Source organism: Argopecten irradians, chromosome 2 (genome assembly GCF_041381155.1).
Source record: "Argopecten irradians isolate NY chromosome 2, Ai_NY, whole genome shotgun sequence".
Lineage (NCBI taxonomy): Eukaryota > Metazoa > Mollusca > Bivalvia > Pectinida > Pectinidae > Argopecten > Argopecten irradians.
This window is the reverse complement of record NC_091135.1, coordinates 11,540,560-11,563,495: the sequence shown is the minus strand read 5'-3', so window position 1 is coordinate 11,563,495 and position 22,936 is coordinate 11,540,560. Positions and strand designations below refer to the sequence as shown.

The following is a 22,936-nucleotide window of genomic DNA, read 5'->3' as shown; positions in this document are numbered from 1 at the left end:
GAAATGTTGATTACTGATTTCATCTCTGATTCAATTGTAACCTTCAAATTTCACTTACAATAAAGTAAGCGTTATTTTTGAAAAGTGCCTATTTTTGTGATTTTATTTTGTCTGAGAAACAAAAGAGCGTAATCGTAAAAAAACTTCTATTTATTAAGGATAATATAAGCATCTCATACCAAGTTTGCTCAAGGATGTAGTCTGTTTCTATATAAAAAAAAAACTTCACAAAAATACCAAAATTGACACAATTTCGCTATTTTCAATATTCATAAATGTACACTAGGATTGTTACCTATCATACCAGAAACATATTATATTAATATGTATATATATTTCTGATCATACCTATTTTGTGTACATTTGTATTTCAGTAAATGAAATTCAACAATTTAATCATTTAACTATTTGAAAATCTAAGGTGCCAAAAATTGCACAAAACTTTCATGTGCATAGTCCTTTTTTATTATGTATTCTGATCTATGTAGAGCAGAAACAAATATTAGATGTGTATATCTAATTAGGATACATCACAATGGTCTAGAGACTGTATCGGCGCACTAGTTACAGTCGAATCAGTATGACTGGTACGAACCGCTAATGGTACGGAACGACCACCGGCACCCGCACCCGCACGCTCAGAACCGTTTCGCCCCAAATATGAAAACCATTACGCCCCCAATTTGCAACCATATCGCAAAACAAATTCTTTACACTAAAAGCGCCTCAAGTATCCATTGATTTAATCATTACAAAATAATTTTGAATTATGGAAGATATTTTAAAAAGGAATTTTGGGTGATATGAATAAAACTTGGGGCGAAATAGTATTGGGTGCAACAGTTTTGGGGCGGAACGTCTGACATCCCTACATGATTTCAAGCGTGTCAGTAACGTTGATAATTTTGCTCAAACCATGAACAACAAATCCAACATGGCAAAGCCTCTACAGCAAACGCGTTATCCTCACAAATACACACCGGCCCTCGGGATAAAGGAAGATTTGGAGGACCTCCTTCAACGTTTTATAGCGACAGAAACAGTTCGATATGAAAATTTTGTTGAAATTTGGCGTGACATGAGAATGCCGATGATTTTTGCTGGAAGACAATCCGAAAGGGAAGTTCGTGAGGTAGAATAATCTAACATCAGACTGTCAGAACATAGCAGGCCTTATAAGAAACATGCCCTCGATCTAGGAGACATATCATAATGGTATTCCGTGGATATAGTTATAAGATAATATTAATTCAGGCAAAACCTTACATTACCAAACCTATGGCACGCCGTTTTGTCATAAAATACATATAATACTTTAGAACGAATAATCATACCCTGCCTCCACTCCGGTTCCCGGCAGGGTATGAATTCCACCCCGTTGCCGCTAGTGTTGCAAGCCCCGCTGTGATCCACATGCGCACTTTGAGACTGATAAAAATATATTTTTCGGGTAATATCCTTATGTAACTGTATTGTTCTGACAACTATGATCAATATTCAATTCACAAACCTTTCGATTATAATGTTTCATCAACTATTAGTGGTAAAATCCAAGGCAAACACAGCACATGTATAATTCTGTTCAAATACGCCGCCATGTTTGATTTACCGGAAACCTCAATATTAATATTTACATTTTCAATGCAGTCCCACTATGTAACCTTACCAAACGCAGTTGGCAGTCATATAAACAATGAACTTCAAGCGCTTATTATGACGTCATTATCATTGTGACGTCACAATTGTCGTGCCAGCGATCACGGAAGACGGCTGTTCAAATGGCTGTTCCATCCATGACGATAACGAATGATTAATTCATTATAAATGCAAAATTCCTTGGAATTTCATCATAAAATTGTAATCAAATGTAAATATAAGCATTGAACGTCTTTCAGTTGGCATTCATAGCCAATATGAATGCCAACTGAACAGAGGCAAATTCAACATGAAGCGCTAGCGCGCTTCATGGCATTTGCCTCTGTCCAGTTTGCATTCATATTGGCTATGAATGCCAACTGAAAGACGTTCAATGCTTAAATGAATGACATAACCTTGGTGGATATATGTTTAAATGTTTTAAAAAGCCAACAAACTAAGAATAAACATGGTGGAACTGATAAATGTAAGTATTGTTTAGAATTTAGCGAAAAAGAATTTTGAAAGTTCATGTTAAAAACTTTGTGACATTATATTTCTTTCGTAGTGAAAATTTGTAGGTCATTCCATATATGGTACTAGTTGCCATATTTGGAGCGCGAGACTTTCTAACGAGAAGCATCATGGCGGCCAAGTGAGCCGTGTCGGAGATGTGAGCCATTCAAAAGTGCTTTAAAACATAATTTAGACATGGTGGTAGGTAAATAAATAATCATTTTATATTTAAAATGTTTGATATTGTTGAATTTAATTACAAAATTACATGACACATGTGAAATGCAACATTTTCACTGCTGGATGTTTTGCAACACTACGGGCAATGGGACAGAATCGTAGCTCTGACGACGACCATCTGTCAGAAATCTTCCGTCCGTCGTTCAGAGCTACGTCATCGCAGCTAATAATACTTAAGGTCAAATCTTTTGCCCTTTAAGGTAAAAAGATTTGCCGTTAAGGTCAAATCTTTTTACCTTAAGGTTAAATCTTTTGACCTTAAGGGCTAAAACGTTGAAACTGTACATAATGGCAAAAACTTTGCCCTTGAAATCGGATAGGTAACATAATGGCAAAAGCGTTTATTTGACATTATGTCCATATTTTTTAACCTTAAGTTGTTGTAAACAAATCTTTACATAATGGCAAATCTTTTGACCTTAAGGGCAAAAAATATTTTTTGTCATTATGTGTGATGTCCTTAATGTTGATATACCACTTACTGGGAATGGAATCATCCAATTGTTTGTTGTTCAGAATTAGTATTCATTTCATTAAGGGGAAGGGGAGTCATTTTGAGATAAGGTGTTTCTTCAATAAACAGTATCAGCGATGGACAATGAGGTTTCAATGTTTCAATAATTCAAGAATCTTGTAGTATTTTTCATTTTTTGAAGGGGAATGGTAAAATTTTTATTATCGTCTTAAGTATAAAATAGTCCAAACAGTTTTTTGACCTTAAGGGCAAAAGATTTATTTACCTTAAGGGCAAAATATTTATTTACCTTAAGGGCAAAAGATTTATTTACCTTAAGGTTAAAAAAAGTTTTTTGACCTTAAGGGCAAAAGATTTATTTACCTTAAGGTTAAAAAAGTTTTTTGACCTTAAGGGCAAAAGATTTATTTACCTTAAGGGCAAAAAATGTTTTTGACCTTAAGGGCAAAAGATTTATTTACCTTAAGGGCAAAAGATTTATTAACCTTAAGGTTAAAAAAAGTTTTTTGACCTTAAGGGCAAAAGATTTATTTACCTTAAGGTTAAAAAAGTTTTTTTGACCTTAAGGGCAAAAGATTTATTTACCTTAAGGTTAAAAAAGTTTTTTGACCTTAAGGGCAAAAGATTTTTTTGACCTTAAGGGCAAAAGATTTTTTTGACCTTAAGGTTAAAAAAAGTTATTTGACCTTAAGGTTAAACAAGTTTTTTGACCTTAAGGGCAAAAGATTTATTTACCTTAAGGTTAAAAAAGTTTTTTGACCTTAAGGGCAAAATATTTATTGACCTTAAGGGCAAAAAGTTTATTTGCCTTAAGGTTAAAAACAATTTTTGACCTTAAGGGCAAAAGATTTTTTTTACCTTAAGGGCAAAAGATTTTTTTGACCCTAAGGGCAAAGATTTTTTTACCTTAAGGCTAAAAAAGTTTTTTGACCTTAAGGGCAAAAGATTTATTGACCTTAAGGTTAGAAAAGTTTTTTGGGTATTGTTAAAGATGCTCCACCGCCGACAAAGCATAAATGATATTCATCAGTTGAACAAAAATTGGTGTTTGATCATGTATATATATGTCTAATTAACACAAAAAATAATATAAAATAATTTATTTCGCCTTTGGTGCGTGCGCAATCAGTACTTCCTTCCATATAGGATATAGTGACACGGAATTTTTTCGGGATGCAATTAATTATTTTTCATATTTTTAACTTGAAGTAAAAAAAGAAGCTCAAACTTTTCAGTGGTGGTAATGGTGTAAAGTAAGTAACTTTTGTAACTGAAGAAAGATACGAAATCATCTGCTCCTGTTTTTGAAAGTGAAAAAATACCAGTTGTCAGCGTTGGAGCATCTTTAAGGTTAGAAAAGTTTTTTGACCTTAAGGGCAAAAGATTATATTAAGTTAAGGTATTTGACCTTAAGCAAGGGCTAAAAATTTCTTGAATATTATAATTGTAGCAATACAAATGAATTATTACTAGATAGACTTCTAGTGTCAATAAATGAACAATTTTGAAAACAATTTTGTTAAATTATTTTATGGGATTTTTAATTTTCATCAGTTGTTTGGTGTTTTCTTTGTTTTTTCAACTTTTAAAGGACTTAAAATTTCATTTACCTAAGTGTTTCATGTTGTTCAGTATGTGGACAAGTCCATTATGTGATTAGGGGTATGAATAGCATAGTGAGTTAGACTACAGATTAATTATTTGCCATTATGTACATTTCACCTTAAGGGCAAAAGATTTGACCTTAAGGGCAAAAAAGTTTTTTGACCTTAAGGTCAAATTTTTTGCCCTTAAGGTGAAATGTACATAATGACAAAAAAACATCTTTTGCCCTTAAGGTCAAAAGATTTGACCTTAAGTATTATGTGTATTTTATGACAAAACGGCGTGCCATACAAACCAGCGTTTGAAATTAACGCCTGTTCGTCTGCCCATGACCGGCAACTTTATAGTATGGCAGATAATTGTTATCATGTAAATGGTCCTTTGACTGGCAACGTTTTGCCCCAGATAGAGAATGTACAAAAGAAAAATGGCAGAAGAATTGTAGAAAGGTTGAAGGTCAAACTGTACAAAACAAATTTGTTGAGAGGGCACGATACTAAAACATAGAGGTGGATATTTTTATTAGTAAGAGTATTACTTTGCTTTACTTTGCCAGTAACTTTTAGGGTCAGTCGGTCCTTAGGACTAACTGGAAAAATCCTAAGGGCGAACACTGGACCAAACGTCATACAGCCTATGAGTCCTAGGAGCTTGATGTTCTGTCAATAATATATAGCTCTACTGGCAGGCGACCAGTTCTCACCAAGTACCAATTCTCGCCATCGCATGTGTATTTGTATGATCACACACGAACTTTCAGACAGTTCTTTGTGGAAATTACAAAGGAATTAAGTGTCTTCTACCAGAATATGGCTTTATTGACGTAATTTGAGTGGTAATCGTACAGCTACAGATGCGATGGCTAGAATTGGTACTAGGCGAGAACTGGTCGCCAGCCAGTAAGCTTACTGTAAAATATGCAACCACCATTACATTTTTTTCTCTCTCTGTTTTTTTTCCAGTTTATAGAAGAGTGTTTCAGGATTGCAGCACAATACGTTGTTGCACCGTACAATTTCCAAGTGCGAGTCGGAGCTCTTTACCTGCTGTATGGTCTCTTTAACACACAGCCACTTTGTCATAGAGTGAAGGTAATAATATTCCAGCTAGCTGAACATTTATTATGTTGTCAGACTTCTTTTATTACTGTAGCAGGATTGGACTGGGTCGGTCATCGGTGACCAGGTAGCACAGCGGTAGAGCATTTGACTAGTGTTCGGAGGTCCTGGGTTCAAATCCCTGTCTAGCCGCTACCATGTACATTTTCTCCTCTCCTATTACAAAACTGGTGCCCATGGTCTCCACATTATTATAATTTATGCATATTTTGGATGGTTACTATGGCAACTACAGCTGCAAAATGAAAAAAAGAAAACAGTCATTACAGCTGAATCAGGGATGTACTAAATATTTCAAAACCAACAATTTAGTCACTAAATAAGTTTTGAAAATTTGGCGAATTTGGGGGCCAAAAACGGTCCAAACCATATACATTCTGGATTCTGGATTACCTATTTACAGACCCGCTATCCCAAAGGTATTAACGAACGTTAAATATACAAATTGACATCAATTGATCACTTGCTTTTCAATTAATTATCCCTACTTCCAGCTTTTTCCCGTTCTGTTCTACGCGTTTTTGTTCCTTTACATATGCTGCCCAGCAAAAGGCGACTAAATTTGGGACTTTGCTTCTTTGCAAACACACTGAGGAAATAGGCGACTAAATTTGCATCCTATACCAATGAGCACTATAAATAAATTTCGCCACACATTTGACGTCACACGTGGCACGCTTTACAGTCATCGCTCATATTTTAGCTTTCTGAAGAACAGCATGGATACAAGGAAGGGTAAATTGCGCTCTATTGTGCTATATAGTTTAATATTTGTCTGCTTTGTCCCGCATTACTGTTCGTATCCTATTATGTAATCGTGTTCGTTTTGTATGTCTTGATAAAGGGGCAGATCGCCTAGAAAATTTGACAATTTTTATTTGTCCACACGGTTGGAATTACTTCCTTGTCCCATATATATTATATTAATAATATACTAATGGCAAGCGACCAGTTCTCACCGGGTACCAATTTACGCCATCGCATATGTACATGTATGATCACAGAAAAATTTTGAGACAATTTTTTTTGTGAAAATTAGTATGGTAGTGTCTTCTATCAAAGATGCTTTATTGACTAAATCTGCGTGTAAATCGTACAGATACAGATGCGATGGCGAGAATTTGTACTTGGGGAGAACTGGTCGCCTGCCACTATATCAAAATACAATTAAACTACAAAAAACATTTAGACTGATCTTTGAAAACCATAGTCGTTCGTAGAAAGTTATACACTTACAAAATGTAAAACAAATGTCAGAAAACATGGAAACAATAAGTGATCCTGGCGAGATAGATCAGGAAAAGCTGTACGGAACACTTAAAATAAAGTAGTTAACATTTTATTTTAGATCCGAGTAACAAACTCTATGTGGCTTGACCTGTTGGAATTCCAAAGTGAGGCTCATAGGCAACAACATCTTGATGTCGACTTTGTTTTCCACAAACTTCGTTTTCAAAATGCATTCACATTTACTGCTAAAACCTTTGAGGTAAGTGACGTTTCATTCATCGGTTTTGTATACAATGCACATGTATGTATCATATTTTATGAATATAACAGGTAAGCCTTGGCACCCAAGTTTGCTTTAAATGCTTACCAAATGATTACCTGAACCGATATATTTGTTAAAACATGGACATATAATAAAATTGTTTATTCCACACATGCTTTATATATCTTACATCCGAGATATACTTAACGTTTTGGACCCAAAGAGCGCCCATGTCCCTATAAGAGCCTCTCTTCCTTTTGAGGCCTCAATTTAAATTGCCAGGGCATAAGACCTTGCAATTATATCATCGTATTCAGTACCTCTCCATATATTTTCTATTTTTTAAATGCCCCAGATGCTTATTGGGACGAAGATGGTAACATATATTTTTTGTGCAGTAGTCATTGTGAATAGTATTGATGATTTGAAATGGGTATTATGTTGGCTACAAGCTGCATCCCCTAACTGTACGCACATTTTATAATGTGGCATAACAGATATAAAAAATGACTGAAAATATATCAATGAAGTTTTGGAATGGTCCAATTTGGATCATGAAATTCAGGCCTGAAATTATGAACTTGACATTGTTATGTAAGTACATTATTGATTATAACTGAGACAACATTGTGTTGGTGTTAGGTGTTACACACCGTGGATAAGGTGAGGGATGAAGCGTCACTGTCTGAGGAATTCAAGGAGGAACAGAGTGTTCTGTATGATCTCTTCTCTACAGAAATGTTGGAGGTAGGTGCAATTCACTTTAACTGTGTTTGTCGTTACTTTCTGTCATACCAAAGAAACAACCAAAAAATATGAGCACAGTGACAGCAAACAACAACTTAACAGCAACCTAGCTGGTACACAACAACCACGAGATGACAACTTAACACCAACCTAGCCGGTACACAACAACCACGAGATGACAGCTAAACAACAACCTAGCTGGTACACAACAACCACGAGATGACAACTTAACAGCAACCTAGCTGGTACACAACAACCACGAGATGACAACTTAACAACAACCTAGCTGGTACACAACAACAACGAGACGACAGCTAAACAACAACCTAGCTGGTACACAACAACAACGAGACGACAGCTAAACAACAACCTAGCTGGTACACAACAACAACGAGACGACAGCTAAACAACAACCTAGCTGGTACACAACAACAACGAGACGACAGCTAAACAACTATTAAACAACAACCAAGATGGTATACAACAACCACAAGATGACAATTAAACAACAACTTAACAACAACTTAGCTGGTACACAACACACCAAGATGACAACTAAAACAACAACTAAACAACAACACAGAACACAACACAACAAGAAAACAACTAAACAACAACTTAACAACAACCTAGCTGGTACACAACAACCACAAGATGACAGCTAAACAACAACCTAGCTGGTACACAACAACCACAAGATGACAGCTAAACAACAACCTAGCTGGTACACAACAACCACAAGATGACAGCTAAACAACAACCTAGCTGGTACACAACAACCACAAGATGACAGCTAAACAACAACCTAGCTGGTACACAACAACCACAAGATGACAGCTAAACAACAACCTAGCTGGTACACAACAACCACAAGATGACAGCTAAACAACAACCTAGCTGGTACACAACAACCACGAGATGACAACTTAACAGCAACCTAGCTGGTACACAACAACCACGAGATGACAACTTAACAACAACCTAGCTGGTACACAACAACCACGAGATGACAACTTAACAACAACCTAGCTGGTACACAACAACAACGAGATGACAACTAAACAACAACCTAGCTGGTACACAACACACCAAGATGACAACTAAAACAACAGCTAAACAACAACACAGAACACAACACAACTAGAAGACAACTAAACAACAACTTAACAACAACCTAGCTGGTACACAATAACCACAAGATGACAGCTAAACAACAACCTAGCTGGTACACAACAACAACAACGAGATGACAACTAAACAACAACTTAGCTGGTACACAACACACCAAGATGACAACTAAAATAACAACTAAACAACAACACAGAACACAACAGAACAAGAAGACAACTTAACAATAATTTAACAACATTTTAGCTTGTACACAACACAACAAGAAGACAACTAAACAACAACCTAGCTGGTACACAATAACCACAAGATGAAAGCTAAACAACAACCTAGCTGGTACACAACAACCACAAGATGACAGCTAAACAACAACCTAGCTGGTACACAACAACAATGAGACGACAGCTAAACAACAACCTAGCTGGTACACAACAACAACGAGACGACAGCTAAACAACTATTAAACAACAACCAAGATGGTATACAACAACCACAAGATGACAATTAAACAACAACTTAACAACAACTTAGCTGGTACACAACACACCAAGATGACAACTAAAACAACAACCTAGCTGGTACACAACAACCACGAGATGACAACTTAACAACAACCTAGCTTGTACACAACAACAACGAGACGACAGCTAAACAACAACCTAGCTTGTACACAACAACAACGAGACGACAGCTAAACAACAACCTAGCTGGTACACAACAACAACGAGACGACAGCTAAACAACAACCTAGCTGGTACACAACAACAACGAGACGACAGCTAAACAACTATTAAACAACAACCAAGATGGTATACAACAACCACAAGATGACAACTAAACAACAATTTAACAACAACTTAGCTGGTACACAACACACCAAGATGACAACTAAAACAACAACTAAACAACAACACAGAACACAACACAACAAGAAAACAACTAAACAACAACTTAACAACAACCTAGCTGGTACACAACAACCACAAGATGACAGCTAAACAACAACCTAGCTGGTACACAACAACAACGAGATGACAACTAAACAACAACCTAGCTGGTACACAACAACCACAAGATGACAGCTAAACAACAACCTAGCTGGTACACAACAACAACGAGATGACAGCTAAACAACAACCTAGCTGGTACACAACAACAACGAGATGACAGCTTAACAACAACCTAGCTGGTACACAACAACCACGAGATGACAGCTAAACAACAACCTAGCTGGTACACAACAACCACGAGATGACAACTTAACAGCAACCTAGCTGGTACACAACAACCACGAGATGACAACTTAACAGCAACCTAGCTGGTACACAACAACCACGAGATGACAACTTAACAACAACCTAGCTGGTACACAACAACAACGAGATGACAACTAAACAACAACCTAGCTGGTACACAACACACCAAGATGACAACTAAAACAACAGCTAAACAACAACACAGAACACAACACAACTAGAAGACAACTAAACAACAACTTAACAACAACCTAGCTGGTACACAATAACCACAAGATGACAGCTAAACAACAACCTAGCTGGTACACAACAACAACGAGATGACAACTAAACAACAACCTAGCTGGTACACAACAACAACAACGAGATGACAACTAAACAACAACTTAGCTGGTACACAACACACCAAGATGACAACTAAAATAACAACTAAACAACAACACAGAACACAACAGAACAAGAAGACAACTTAACAATAATTTAACAACATTTTAGCTTGTACACAACACAACAAGAAGACAACTAAACAACAACCTAGCTGGTACACAATAACCACAAGATGAAAGCTAAACAACAACCTAGCTGGTACACAACAACCACAAGATGACAGCTAAACAACAACCTAGCTGGTACACAACAACAATGAGACGACAGCTAAACAACAACCTAGCTGGTACACAACAACAACGAGACGACAGCTAAACAACTATTAAACAACAACCAAGATGGTATACAACAACCACAAGATGACAATTAAACAACAACTTAACAACAACTTAGCTGGTACACAACACACCAAGATGACAACTAAAACAACAACTAAACAACAACACAACACAACACACCAAGATGACAACTAAAACAACAACTAAACAACAACACAACACAACACACCAAGATGACAACTAAAACAACAACTAAACAACAACACAACACAACAAGAAGACAACTAAACAACACTTTAACAACAACCTAGCTGGTACACAACAACCACAAGATGACAGCTAAACAACAACCTAGCTGGTACACAACAACCACAAGATGACAGCTAAACAACAACCTAGCTGGTACACAACAACCACAAGATGACAACTAAACAACTATTAAACAACAACCAAGATGGTATACAACAACCACAAGATGACAATTAAACAACAACTTAACAACAACTTAGCTGGTAAAAACACACCAAGATGACAACTAAAACAACAACTAAACAACAACACAACACAACACACCAAGATGACAACTAAAACAACAACACAACACAACACACCAAGATGACAACTAAAACAACACTTAAACAACAACACAACACAACAAGAAGACAACTAAACAACAATTTAACAACAACCTAGCTGGTACACAACAACCACGAGATGACAACAACAACCTAGCTGGTACACAACAACCACGAGACGACAACAACAACTTAGCTGGTACACAACAACCACGAGATGACAATTTAACAACAACCTAGCTGGTACACAACAACCACAAGATGACAGCTAAACAACAACCTAGCTGGTACACAACAACCACAAGATGACAGCTAAACAACAACCTAGCTGATACACAACAACAACTAGATGACAGCTAAACAACAACCTAGCTGGTACACAACAACAATGAGATGACAACTAAACAACAACCTAGCTGGTACACAACACACCAAGATGACAACTAAAACAACAACTAAACAACAACACAGAACACAACACAACAAGAAGACAACTAAACAATAACTTAACAACAACTTAGCTTGTACATAACACAACAAGAATACAACTAAACAACAACTTAACAACAACCTAGCTGGTACACAACAACCACGAGATGACAACTAAACAACAACCTAGCTGGTACACAACAACAACGAGATGACAACTAAACAACTATTAAACAACAACAAAGATGGTATACAACAGAACAAGAAGACAACTTAACAATAATTTAACAACATTTTAGCTTGTACACAACACAACAAGAAGACAACTAAACAACAACTTAACAACAACCTAGCTGGTACACAACAACCACGAGATGACAGCTAAACAATAACCTAGCTGGTACACAACAACAACTAGATGACAACTAAACAACAACACAGAACACACCAGGATACTTCAGTGAGATAGCACTATAACTAACACAACCTTATTAACTTCCTATTGCATGTCAAAGAATCTCAGGAATGCATGCTACATAGAGAAGAGGATATTTAAAACAGTTAAAATACAGCCATTACTTTAATCTTTATTTTTTCTGTGTTTTTTAGCAAATAGCTACTGTCCACCAGCACTATGAAGCTATCAAAGTGGCCCTGGAGGGTCCGGGGGCGTCGAAACCATCACGCTCTCTGTCAGTTATCAAACAGGACCTTGTCCCAGCAATTACAAAGTAACTATTAATGTCATTTTAAAAAAACATGATTAATTAAGGAAAGATATAATTTTAAATATGGTTTTCGACCTCCATATTGCTTCAATGAGCTTCTTGTCTTAGCAATTCCTATAATACAGTCAAACCTGTCTTATAACGATCGCTGAAGGATAAAGTAAAATGATCACTATAGACAGGTTGCCTGTATAGACAGGTTGAGGCTTTCGTGGCAATCATCCCGTAAATGTAAGCTAAATAACATAATCTGATTGGATATGAGTGTTATTTCTTTAGTTAATAAGGCTATTTTCTTTTGAAAATTAGTTGACGTCGTAACTTAAAAAAAGATGAGAAGTGTATATTATGATTTAAGTGGTTAACTAATGATTTTACAGGGCTATCATCTATTACCAAGACCGGCGCAAGGCAGGGGTAGGTACTAGGGATAATAATTCAAAGTATTAACACAGTATAATGTCAGTAAAGGAAAAGCAAGCTTTGCTGCTCTCAAACAGCTCTCGCGGGTTTTTGCAATGATGTTTTATTTATCTCAATGAGCAGAAAAATTAACAGCTTTCTTATGACCTAATACAGAAATTGTTTTCTTTTTCATATGAACAGTGTGATAAGATTCATCAAATTTTTGAATTATTCAAAATGCCTTTTATTACCGTAAACTCTAAGAAATCTTAGAAGTGTTTGATATGAATTCAGGCTAAGCACTCGAGTAAGATGTTTTAATTTACAGACTGCCAAGAGAAAATTTGCAGTGGATGTGGATGAAGAACTGAGTTCAGATTCTATGGAAAATGACGAAGAAGATGTTGATATAGTAAGTTTTATGATTTTGATTTCAATTTTAACTTTTATCTTTGAGGAAAGTTGAGGAAGGCAAGACTAGTTTTACTTTTCAGGAGGCATTAAGGGTGTTGTCACTTTCTCAAATTTTGTTTGTACAACTTCTCTCTCAAGCGGTGACGGTGGTATAGTAGGATGAACTATGTATATAGCCATTTGTTTCTTCTTTTGTCGTCCAATGTCCAATCTGAAACGGGATAAACCAGATTTTTAGCCCACCATCATCAGATGGTGGGCTTTTCAAATCGCCTTTCATCCGTGGTCCGTTGTCCATCCTTCCATCCGTCCTTCTGTCCGTCATGTCCGTCCATCTGTCCTTCCGTACGTTAACAAATCTTGTTACCGCTATTTCTTAAAAAGTACTGAAGGGATCTCTCTCAAATTTCATGTATAGGTTCCAATGGGTCTCTAGTTGTACATTTTTGGATCAATCTGTCAACAATAAGGCCGCCAGGCAGCCATCTTGGATTTTGATAGTTTAAGTTTGTTTCCACTATTTCTCAGAAAGAACCGAAGGGATCTCTCTCAAATTTCATATGTATGTTCCCATAGTGCGGTAGTTGTGCATATTGTATTTTGGGATTTTGGATATTGTATTTTTCCCATAGTGGGTAGTTGTGCATATTGTATTTTGGGATAGATCGGTCAGCAATAAGGCCACCAGGCAGCCATCGTGGATTTTGATAGTTTCAGTTTGTTACCGCTATTTCTAAGAAATTACTGAAGGGATCTCTCTCAAATTTCATATGTATGTTCCCCTAGGGCCGTAGTTGTGCACATTGCATTTTGGGACAGATTGGTCAACACGATGGCTGCCAGTCAGCCATCTCGGATTTTGATACACTATTTCTCAGAAAGTACTGAAGGGATCTCTCTCAAATTTCATATGTATGTTCCCCTAGAGCCCTAGTTGTGCATAATGCATTTTGGGACCGATTGGTCAACAAGATGTCCGCAAGGCAGCCATCTTGAATTCGAATTGTTAAAGTTTGTTATCGCTATTTCTCAGAAAGTACTGAAGTGATCTCTGTCAAATTTCTCATGTAGGTTTCCCTAGGGCCCTTGTTGTGCATATTGCATTTTGGGACCGATTGGTCAACAAGATGGCCGCAAGGCAGCCATCTTGGATTCTGATAGTTAAAGTTTGTTATCGCTATTTCTCTGAAAGTACTGAAGGGATCTCTGTCAAATTTCTCATGTAGGTTTCCCTAGGGCCCTAGTTGTGCATATTGCATTTTGGGACTGATGGGTCAACAAGATGGCAGCCTGGCAGCCATCTTGGATTTTGACAATTTAAGTTTGTTAGTGTTATATATCTCAGAAAGTCCAGAAAAGATCTTGCTCAAATTTTATATGTAGTTATATGTATTAAAAATTAGGAAAGCAGGGAAAAGATCCTCTTTCCATTGTCAGACATAGATCATTCTTTGGTGGGCACCAAGATCCCTCTGGGATCTCTTGTTTAATGTAATTTTTTTGGTCATATTGTATTTAGTCCCCAAGTGAGATGATTGTTAATGTCTGATTAGTCCAAAAACCAAGACCATCATAGTCGCCCTTTGAAAAACACTTTGATGGTCATCTTCAAATTTACTTAAAAGGATTCTGATTCATTGTTGCTCATAATTTCCCAAGAGGTCCTCCCATACTTGTGGACCAATTTTAATAAAACGTCACAGTAAGCTTGGGGACCATGTGTTGGTGTGCAGCAATATATGGATGTCTACATGTTATTTCATATAACGGAGCAGTGGATTTTGATTGGTCAAACTTCTCCATTTAAGCTAAAAATTGCTATGTAGGGATTTTAAAGGATGTCATACAATAGTTAGAGTTGTCAAGGCATCATTTTGTTGTCATAGTTATCAAATGAAATATCAAAATGGTGGGAGAGGATGGATATAAGTTAGCCATTGGCTTCAGTACCATGATGCTTTAAGTTTGTTTACACGATAGTTAGATGACTGGTAAGACCCTTGGGCCTTTTATTTCATCATAAAAATTAATAAACATGTTTTTGTTATTTTTTTTTTAGAAACCATCCAAAAAACTTCTACTGAAAGAAAAAGCCTTTGCTAAAGCTACTGTGAAAGGTAATCGTTTACGTCGCAGAAAAATTACATCCAGAAGTGAAACTGACGAACCCAACGTCACAGAAATACCACAAGATGAAGCCAACGTCCCAGCACGAGCTGTTCCACTTCCTGTGGAGGAAATGTCAGGTGTGTAGATATGGTGTGTAGATATGGAGAATGATCTAAGCTTTAAAACACCCTGTTAAACCAATACTGCTGATTTTCTGGAATACAGGCCTACTACTTTTGCGAAACAAAAATTAAAAGTTTCTTAAAAACAATAATAATATACAAAAAAATGTATATAAATGGCCTAAAAGGATGTTATAACACCAACCAAATGTAAGATTACCTGCGTAAACTTTGTTGACAATGAAGATTCATGTCACTGTTTCGTCGTCTGATGTAGTGATAATTAACCTGCACATGGTAATTAGGACCACAGCGGGAAACATAAAACGGACCGCGTTATGAAAATTAGCATGAAATTTATTTAAATTTTATTGTTAAGAAGGTGATGGTAAGTGTAGTATTAATGGTAAGTTAATAACTTTTGTGACTCTACAAAATTATCAATTTTGTTTTACATTCCCATTTAAAAAATTAAAAGCCGTTTCGGAAAGGTTGTGGTCCTTTAACAACAGTTGGGGAGAGACTGCCGTAAATTGGGATATTTTAGATGTGGTTATATTTTGGCTTATTTGGCAGCAAAGCACCAAAATTTAACACACCAATGTTTGAAATCTAGATTATTTGAAAGTATCAAAAGCTAAAATCCTCAACTCCTTGTATTCTGACTCTATATTAAAGTGACGTTACATTCTTGTACATCTTTGATAAGATATGATATTTGTGTTTGTATCTGTTTGATTGTATGTATTGATTTATTGAATTACTAATATGAATATGTATGCTAGGGTAAGTTACTGACTCATGTTTCATAAATAGATACATTTCAGGTATGTTATGTCAACAGGAAAAACTCCAGTTATACTTACCTTGTTTGTGTAAAAAAAGTCACCATATTGACCCAATGCGCCCACCCAATAAGCGCCTTTCCCCTTTTTGAGGCCTCAATTTCAATTGCCCCGGCATAAGACCAAAACTATCAAATTAAGATCTTATTAAGCACTTTTTTTTTTTTTTTTTTTTTAATCTTTAAATACCCTGGACACTTATTGGGTTGAATAAGGTATGCACTAAATTTTACAGAGTACAAAGAAATGCCAGAGTTGAACCACCCTATTTTGATGAAAATTGCTAAAACTTCCTGACATCAAAATATTCCAATTGACAGTAACATGTGGAAGCTGTTATATTGTGTTTCTGTTTGTAGATGAGGATACCGACCCCAATCAGGCTAGTACACTTAATCAATCCTTACCCAACATGCCTGACCTCCCAATACCAGATACAGTTACTACAAAGAAAGGAAAACAAAGAAAAGGTTGGTACTTGTCCTTATTGGATTACTTCCCCTGGTCTACCAGACATTTATCAACCTTTATATCCAGCAACTCACACTATGTCATAAAAAATGGACACCATCATAACCAGGCACCAATTTGTAATTGTAAAGTTTTTAAAATTGATAAAACTCCTCGATTTCTGGTATCAATCAATGATCATGCTTCCTTATATTAGAAATAAGCACAGGCACCAAGTTATATATTTATAGTTTCATGTATTCAGCTTCAACCATTTCATTTACCTCAAGACAGTGGCTTACAGGATAGCTCATCATATTATTTTAGACATGACTCACAGGGTAGCTCACCACATTTAAGACATGACTCACTGGGTAGGGTAGCTCCCCATATTTAGACTTGACTTACAGGGTAGCTTACCACATTTTAGACTTGACTCACAGGATATCTCTCCCCATTTTAGACATGACTCACAGGATAGCTCACCACATTTTAGACTTGACTCACAGGGTAGCTCACCACATTTTAGACTTGACTCACAGGATAGCTCACCACATTTTAGACTTGACTCACAGGGTAGCTCACCACATTTTAGACTTGACTCACAGGGTAGCTCACCACATTTTAGACTTGACTCACAGGGTAGCTCACCACATTTTAGACATGACTCACAGGGTAGCTACACATTTTAGACTGACTCACAGGTAGCTCACCACATTTTAGACTTGACTCACAGGGTAGCTCACCACATTTTAGACTTGACTCACAGGGTAGCTCACCACATTTTAGACATGACTCACAGGGTAGCTCACCACATTTTAGACTTGACTCACAGGATAGCTCACCACATTTTAGACTTGACTCACAGGGTAGCTCACCACATTTTAGACTTGACTCACAGGGTAGCTCACCACATTTTAACTTGACTCACAGGGTAGCTCACCACATTTTAGACTGACTCACAGGGTAGCTCACCACATTTAGACACACATTTGACTGCTTACGTAGCTCACCACATTTTAGACTGACTCACAGGGTAGCTCACCACATTTTAGACTTGACTCACAGGGTAGCTCACCACATTTTAGACTTGACTCACAGGGTAGCTCACCACATTTTAGACTTGACTCACAGGATAGCTCACCACATTTTAGACTTGACTCACAGGGTAGCTCACCACATTTTAGACTTGACTCACAGGGTAGCTCACCACATTTTAGACTTGACTCACAGGGTAGCTCACCACATTTAGACATGACTCACAGGGTAGCTCACCACATTTTAGACTTGACTCACAGGTAGCTCACCACATTTTAGACATGACTCACAGGGTAGCTCACCACATTTTAGACTTGACTCACAGAGTAGCTCACCACATTTTAGACTTGACTCACAGGGTAGCTCACCACATTTTAGACTTGACTCACAGGATAGCTCACCACATTTTAGACTTGACTCACAGGGTAGCTCACCACATTTTAGACTTGACTCACAGGGTAGCTCACCACATTTTAGACTTGACTCACAGGGTAGCTCACCACATTTTAGACTTGACTCACAGGGTAGCTCACCACATTTTAGACTTGACTCACAGGGTAGCTCACCACATTTTAGACTTGACTCACAGGGTAGCTCACCACATTTTTGACTTGACTCACAGGGTAGCTCACCACATTTTAGACATGACTCACAGGGTAGCTCACCACATTTTAGACTGACTCACAGGGTAGCTCACCACATTTTAGACACAGGGTAGCTCACCACATTTTAGGCTTGACTCACAGGGTAGCTCACCACATTTTAGACTTGACTCACAGGGTAGCTCACCACATTTTAGACTTGACTCACAGGGTAGCTCACCACATTTAGTCATGACTCACATGGTAGCTCACCACATTTTAGACTTGACTCACAGGTAGCTCACCACATTTTAGACATGACTCACAGGGTAGCTCACCACATTTTAGACTTGACTCACAGGGTAGCTCACCACATTTTAGACTTGACTCACAGGGTAGCTCACCACATTTAGACATGACTCACATGGTAGCTCACCACATTTTAGACTTGACTCACAGGGTAGCTCACCACATTTAGACATGACTCACATTTCACCACATTTTAGACTTGACTCACAGGGTAGCTCACCACATTTTAGACTTGACTCACAGGGTGCTCACCACATTTTAGACTTGACTCACAGGGTAGCTCACCACATTTTAGACTTGACTCACAGGGTAGCTCACCACATTTTAGACTTGACTCACAGGGTAGCTCACCACATTTTAGACATGACTCACAGGGTAGCTCACCACATTTTAGACTTGACTCACAGGGTAGCTCACCACATTTTAGACTGACTCACAGGTAGTCACACATTTAGACTGACTCACAGGTAGCTCACCACATTTTAGACTTGACTCACAGGGTAGCTCACCACATTTTAGACTTGACTCACAGGGTAGCTCACAACATTTCAGACATGACTCACAGGGTAGCTCACCACATTTTAGACATGACTCACAGGGTAGCTCACCACATTTTAGACTTGACTCACAGGATAGCTCACCACATTTTAGACTTGACTCACAGGGTAGCTCACCACATTTTAGACTTGACTCACAGGGTAGCTCACCACATTTTAGACTTGACTCACAGGGTAGCTCACCACATTTTAGACTTGACTCACAGGGTAGCTCACCACATTTTAGACTTGACTCACAGGTAGCTCACCACATTTTAGACTTGACTCACAGGTAGCTCACCACATTTTAGACTTGACTCACAGGGTAGCTCACCACATTTTAGACTTGACTCACAGGGTAGCTCACCACATTTTAGACTTGACTCACACAGGGTAGCTCACCACATTTCAGACATGACTCACAGGGTAGCTCACCACATTTTAGACTTGACTCACAGGGTAGCTCACCACATTTTAGACTTGACTCACAGGGTAGCTCACCACATTTTAGACTTGACTCACAGGGTAGCTCACCACATTTTAGACATGACTCACAGGGTAGCTCACCACCACATTTTAGACATGACTCACAGGGTAGCTCACCACATTTTAGACTTGACTCACAGGGTAGCTCACCACATTTTAGACATGACTCACAGGGTAGCTCACCACATTTTAGACTTCACAGGGTAGCTCACCACTCAGACTTGACTCACAGATAGCTCACCACATTTTAGACTTGACTCACAGAGGTAGCTCACCACATTTTAGACTTGACTCACATGGTAGTCTCACCACATTTTAGACTTGACTCACAGGGTAGCTCACCACATTTAGACTGACTCACAGGGTAGCTCACCACATTTTAGACTGACTCACAGGGTAGCTCACCACATTTTAGACTGGACTCACAGGGTAGTTCACCACTTTTAGACATTACTCACAGGGTAGCTCACCACATTTTAGACTTGACTCACAGGTAGCTCACCACATTTTAGACATGACTCACAGGGTAGCTCACCACATTTTAGACATGCTCACAGGGTAGCTCACCACATTTAGACTCTCACACATAGATCACAACATTTAGTCATGACTCACAGGTAGCTCACCACATTTTAGACTTGACTCACAGAGTAGCTCACCACATTTTAGACTTGACTCACAGAGTAGCTCACAACATTTTAGTCATGACTCACAGGGTAGCTCACAACATTTTAGTCATGACTCACAGGGTAGCTCACCACATTTTAGACTTGACTCACAGAGTAGCTCACCACATTTTAGACTTGACTCACAGGGTAGCTCACCACATTATACTTGACTCACAGGGTAGCTCACCATATTTTAGACACCCCTTACTAGATCCTAATGAAGTTATTGCCTTTAGATAAAACTGGGATCAAAATTACAAAAATGTACAAATAGTTAGGTTTTCCCCCATGGATAAATATTTTATATTCTGCCACCCCATAATAAACCAAAATGGCAGCTGAGCCATGTGCTCATATCAGTCGATCCTATCTGCTTTACATACAAAGGCACAGTAAGTAAAATGATTTTGATTGAGAGATGTGATGATGATTATTCACATCTTTTCTTGTTTTTATAATGTTTTTAGTATCAACTGAGCTTATGAACAGGGCCAAGCAGTGACCATCTGCTGGTCTTGACACTGATCCAGTATTATAATAACCTTGTGTTTACCATTGCAGGAAAAAGCCCTACAAAGAAGACTGTCTCTGCCAGACTTGTTGTCAACCCACTGCCTGCATTTAGTGATAAGGTTCAAAGTTCACCACAGAAACAGGCTCCTACTCCTCCTACTCGGCGCCGTGGTAGGGGCAGACCTAGAAAATCTTAAAACATGTTACTGTATTACTGTTATATCATTTGTTACTCTTAAATACACTCTTATCATATCAAGTTTGGATTTTGTGTTTTGTTACCCATAGTTAGAGTATGTCGTCACTTTAAGGTGTTACACATGAACAAACAAAGACTAAATCTACTGAAAGAATCTTTCAAATGTAAATTACCTTCATTTCTTAGTTATACATAATGCTTTTCATGACAAACCTGGAAACAACATGGTCAGCCATTTTGGATTTTGATAATTACAGTTTGTCATTGCTGTCATTACTTATAAATTCTCAAAATTTACTGGAGATTCTCTTTGCAAATTAGAGTTCCAGTATGTTTTGAATAGAACATCAATATTCAAAATTAAATCTTCACTTATAATTAGTTTTGTTAAAAAAAAACATGTTTGAAAATATATAATAACTGTATTATATCTGAGATCAAAAGTAAAACATATTGGTCCTCGTGTGTGGTTTGCCCATCTATACTGTGGGTGACACTAGCTCGGGATATCTTGATATTTAAGGAGTTCGTACTTCACTGAGTCTTCATTGCCTGATTTACAATTGTATTTCCTATAAACAAACATCGTCATTAGGTTATAATCAGTAGACAAAATCTGGTAACTGTTTTCAATAAAAAATATTATAAAAACATAATGGATCTTTAATCCACAGTAATTCCGATTAGTAAACATCGATCTCTATTCGGTCGTTTTGGATTTTGATAATTGAAGGTTTATTGCTGCTGCCAGTATGTAGACATTATGTGTAGTTTCTCTCCACCTGTATACTCCAGGGGCTACTATCGCTATCATTGTATAACCCCTGGACTATATCAAACTGAAGACTACATAAGATGAAACATTGAAGATGGGGAGAGGGCTAATATAGGCATAGCCTGTTGCCCAATCCCAATTGTAATACTACAATAAAATATTCTGAAATGAAATGAAACATTGAAGATCCCTTCAGTCACTGACCTGAATGCTATTTTCAAAAAGTCCAAAAAAAAAAATTTCATGAAAAATACAATTTAGAAGGATCTTGGTTCCACTAACTAAAGAGTTATCTGTGTGGGACAATGGAAAAAGGATTTCTCAGCTATTTTCTCTCTTCCTTTGAAATATTGAAAACATATTGGGGAACTTCACATTAATGTTAAATATTCTGGTTGGCAGAAACACTTAAGCTTCAGGTGTCAAATTTGATATGGCCATTGTCTGCCAGGTTGTGCTTGGATTTGTTCGAAAATAGACTCTACTTGTTTAACTCAAGGAAGCTGGACCGTCTTCAGTACTTTCTGAGTAAGTGACAAAATCCAAGATGGCTGCTTATCAGTCATGTTGTTTCATTTTCATTCACAAAATCTGTTAACAATCTATAGGGATAAAGAAGAGTCTACATATCATAAATTTCATAGAAATCCTTTAGCACTTTCTGAGAAACAGAAACAAGAGGCCCCGAGGGCCTGTATCGCTCACTTGTTTTTTTTAAGCCCACCTTATTCAAATCGCTTTTCGTCCGTGGTCAGTAGGTCCGTTAACAATTCTTGTTATTGCTATTTCTCAGAAAGTACTGAAGGGATCATTCTCAAATTTCATTTGTAGGTTACCCTAGGATCGTAGTTGTGTATAATGCATTTTAGGTCCGATC

General features: G+C 37.4%; 1 protein-coding gene across 2 annotated transcripts; it reads left to right on the top strand.

The window, feature by feature from the left end:
* Positions 1-886: 886 nt before the first annotated feature.
* LOC138314453 (snRNA-activating protein complex subunit 1-like) lies at positions 887-21,344 on the top strand. Of its 2 annotated transcripts, none has more exons than XM_069254799.1 (10): positions 887-1,132; positions 5,434-5,562; positions 6,938-7,078; positions 7,724-7,828; positions 12,491-12,612; positions 12,990-13,026; positions 13,343-13,426; positions 15,488-15,674; positions 16,864-16,974; positions 21,134-21,344. In XM_069254799.1, exons 1-10 carry the CDS (start codon positions 917-919, stop codon positions 21,280-21,282), a joined length of 1,281 nt encoding a protein of 426 aa, XP_069110900.1. In that variant the 5' UTR covers positions 887-916; the 3' UTR covers positions 21,283-21,344. The 2 variants fall into 2 exon arrangements, with proteins under 2 accessions (XP_069110900.1, XP_069110901.1); XM_069254800.1 differs by having other exon boundaries at positions 1,113-1,215.
* The last annotated feature ends 1,592 nt before the right edge of the window (positions 21,345-22,936 follow it).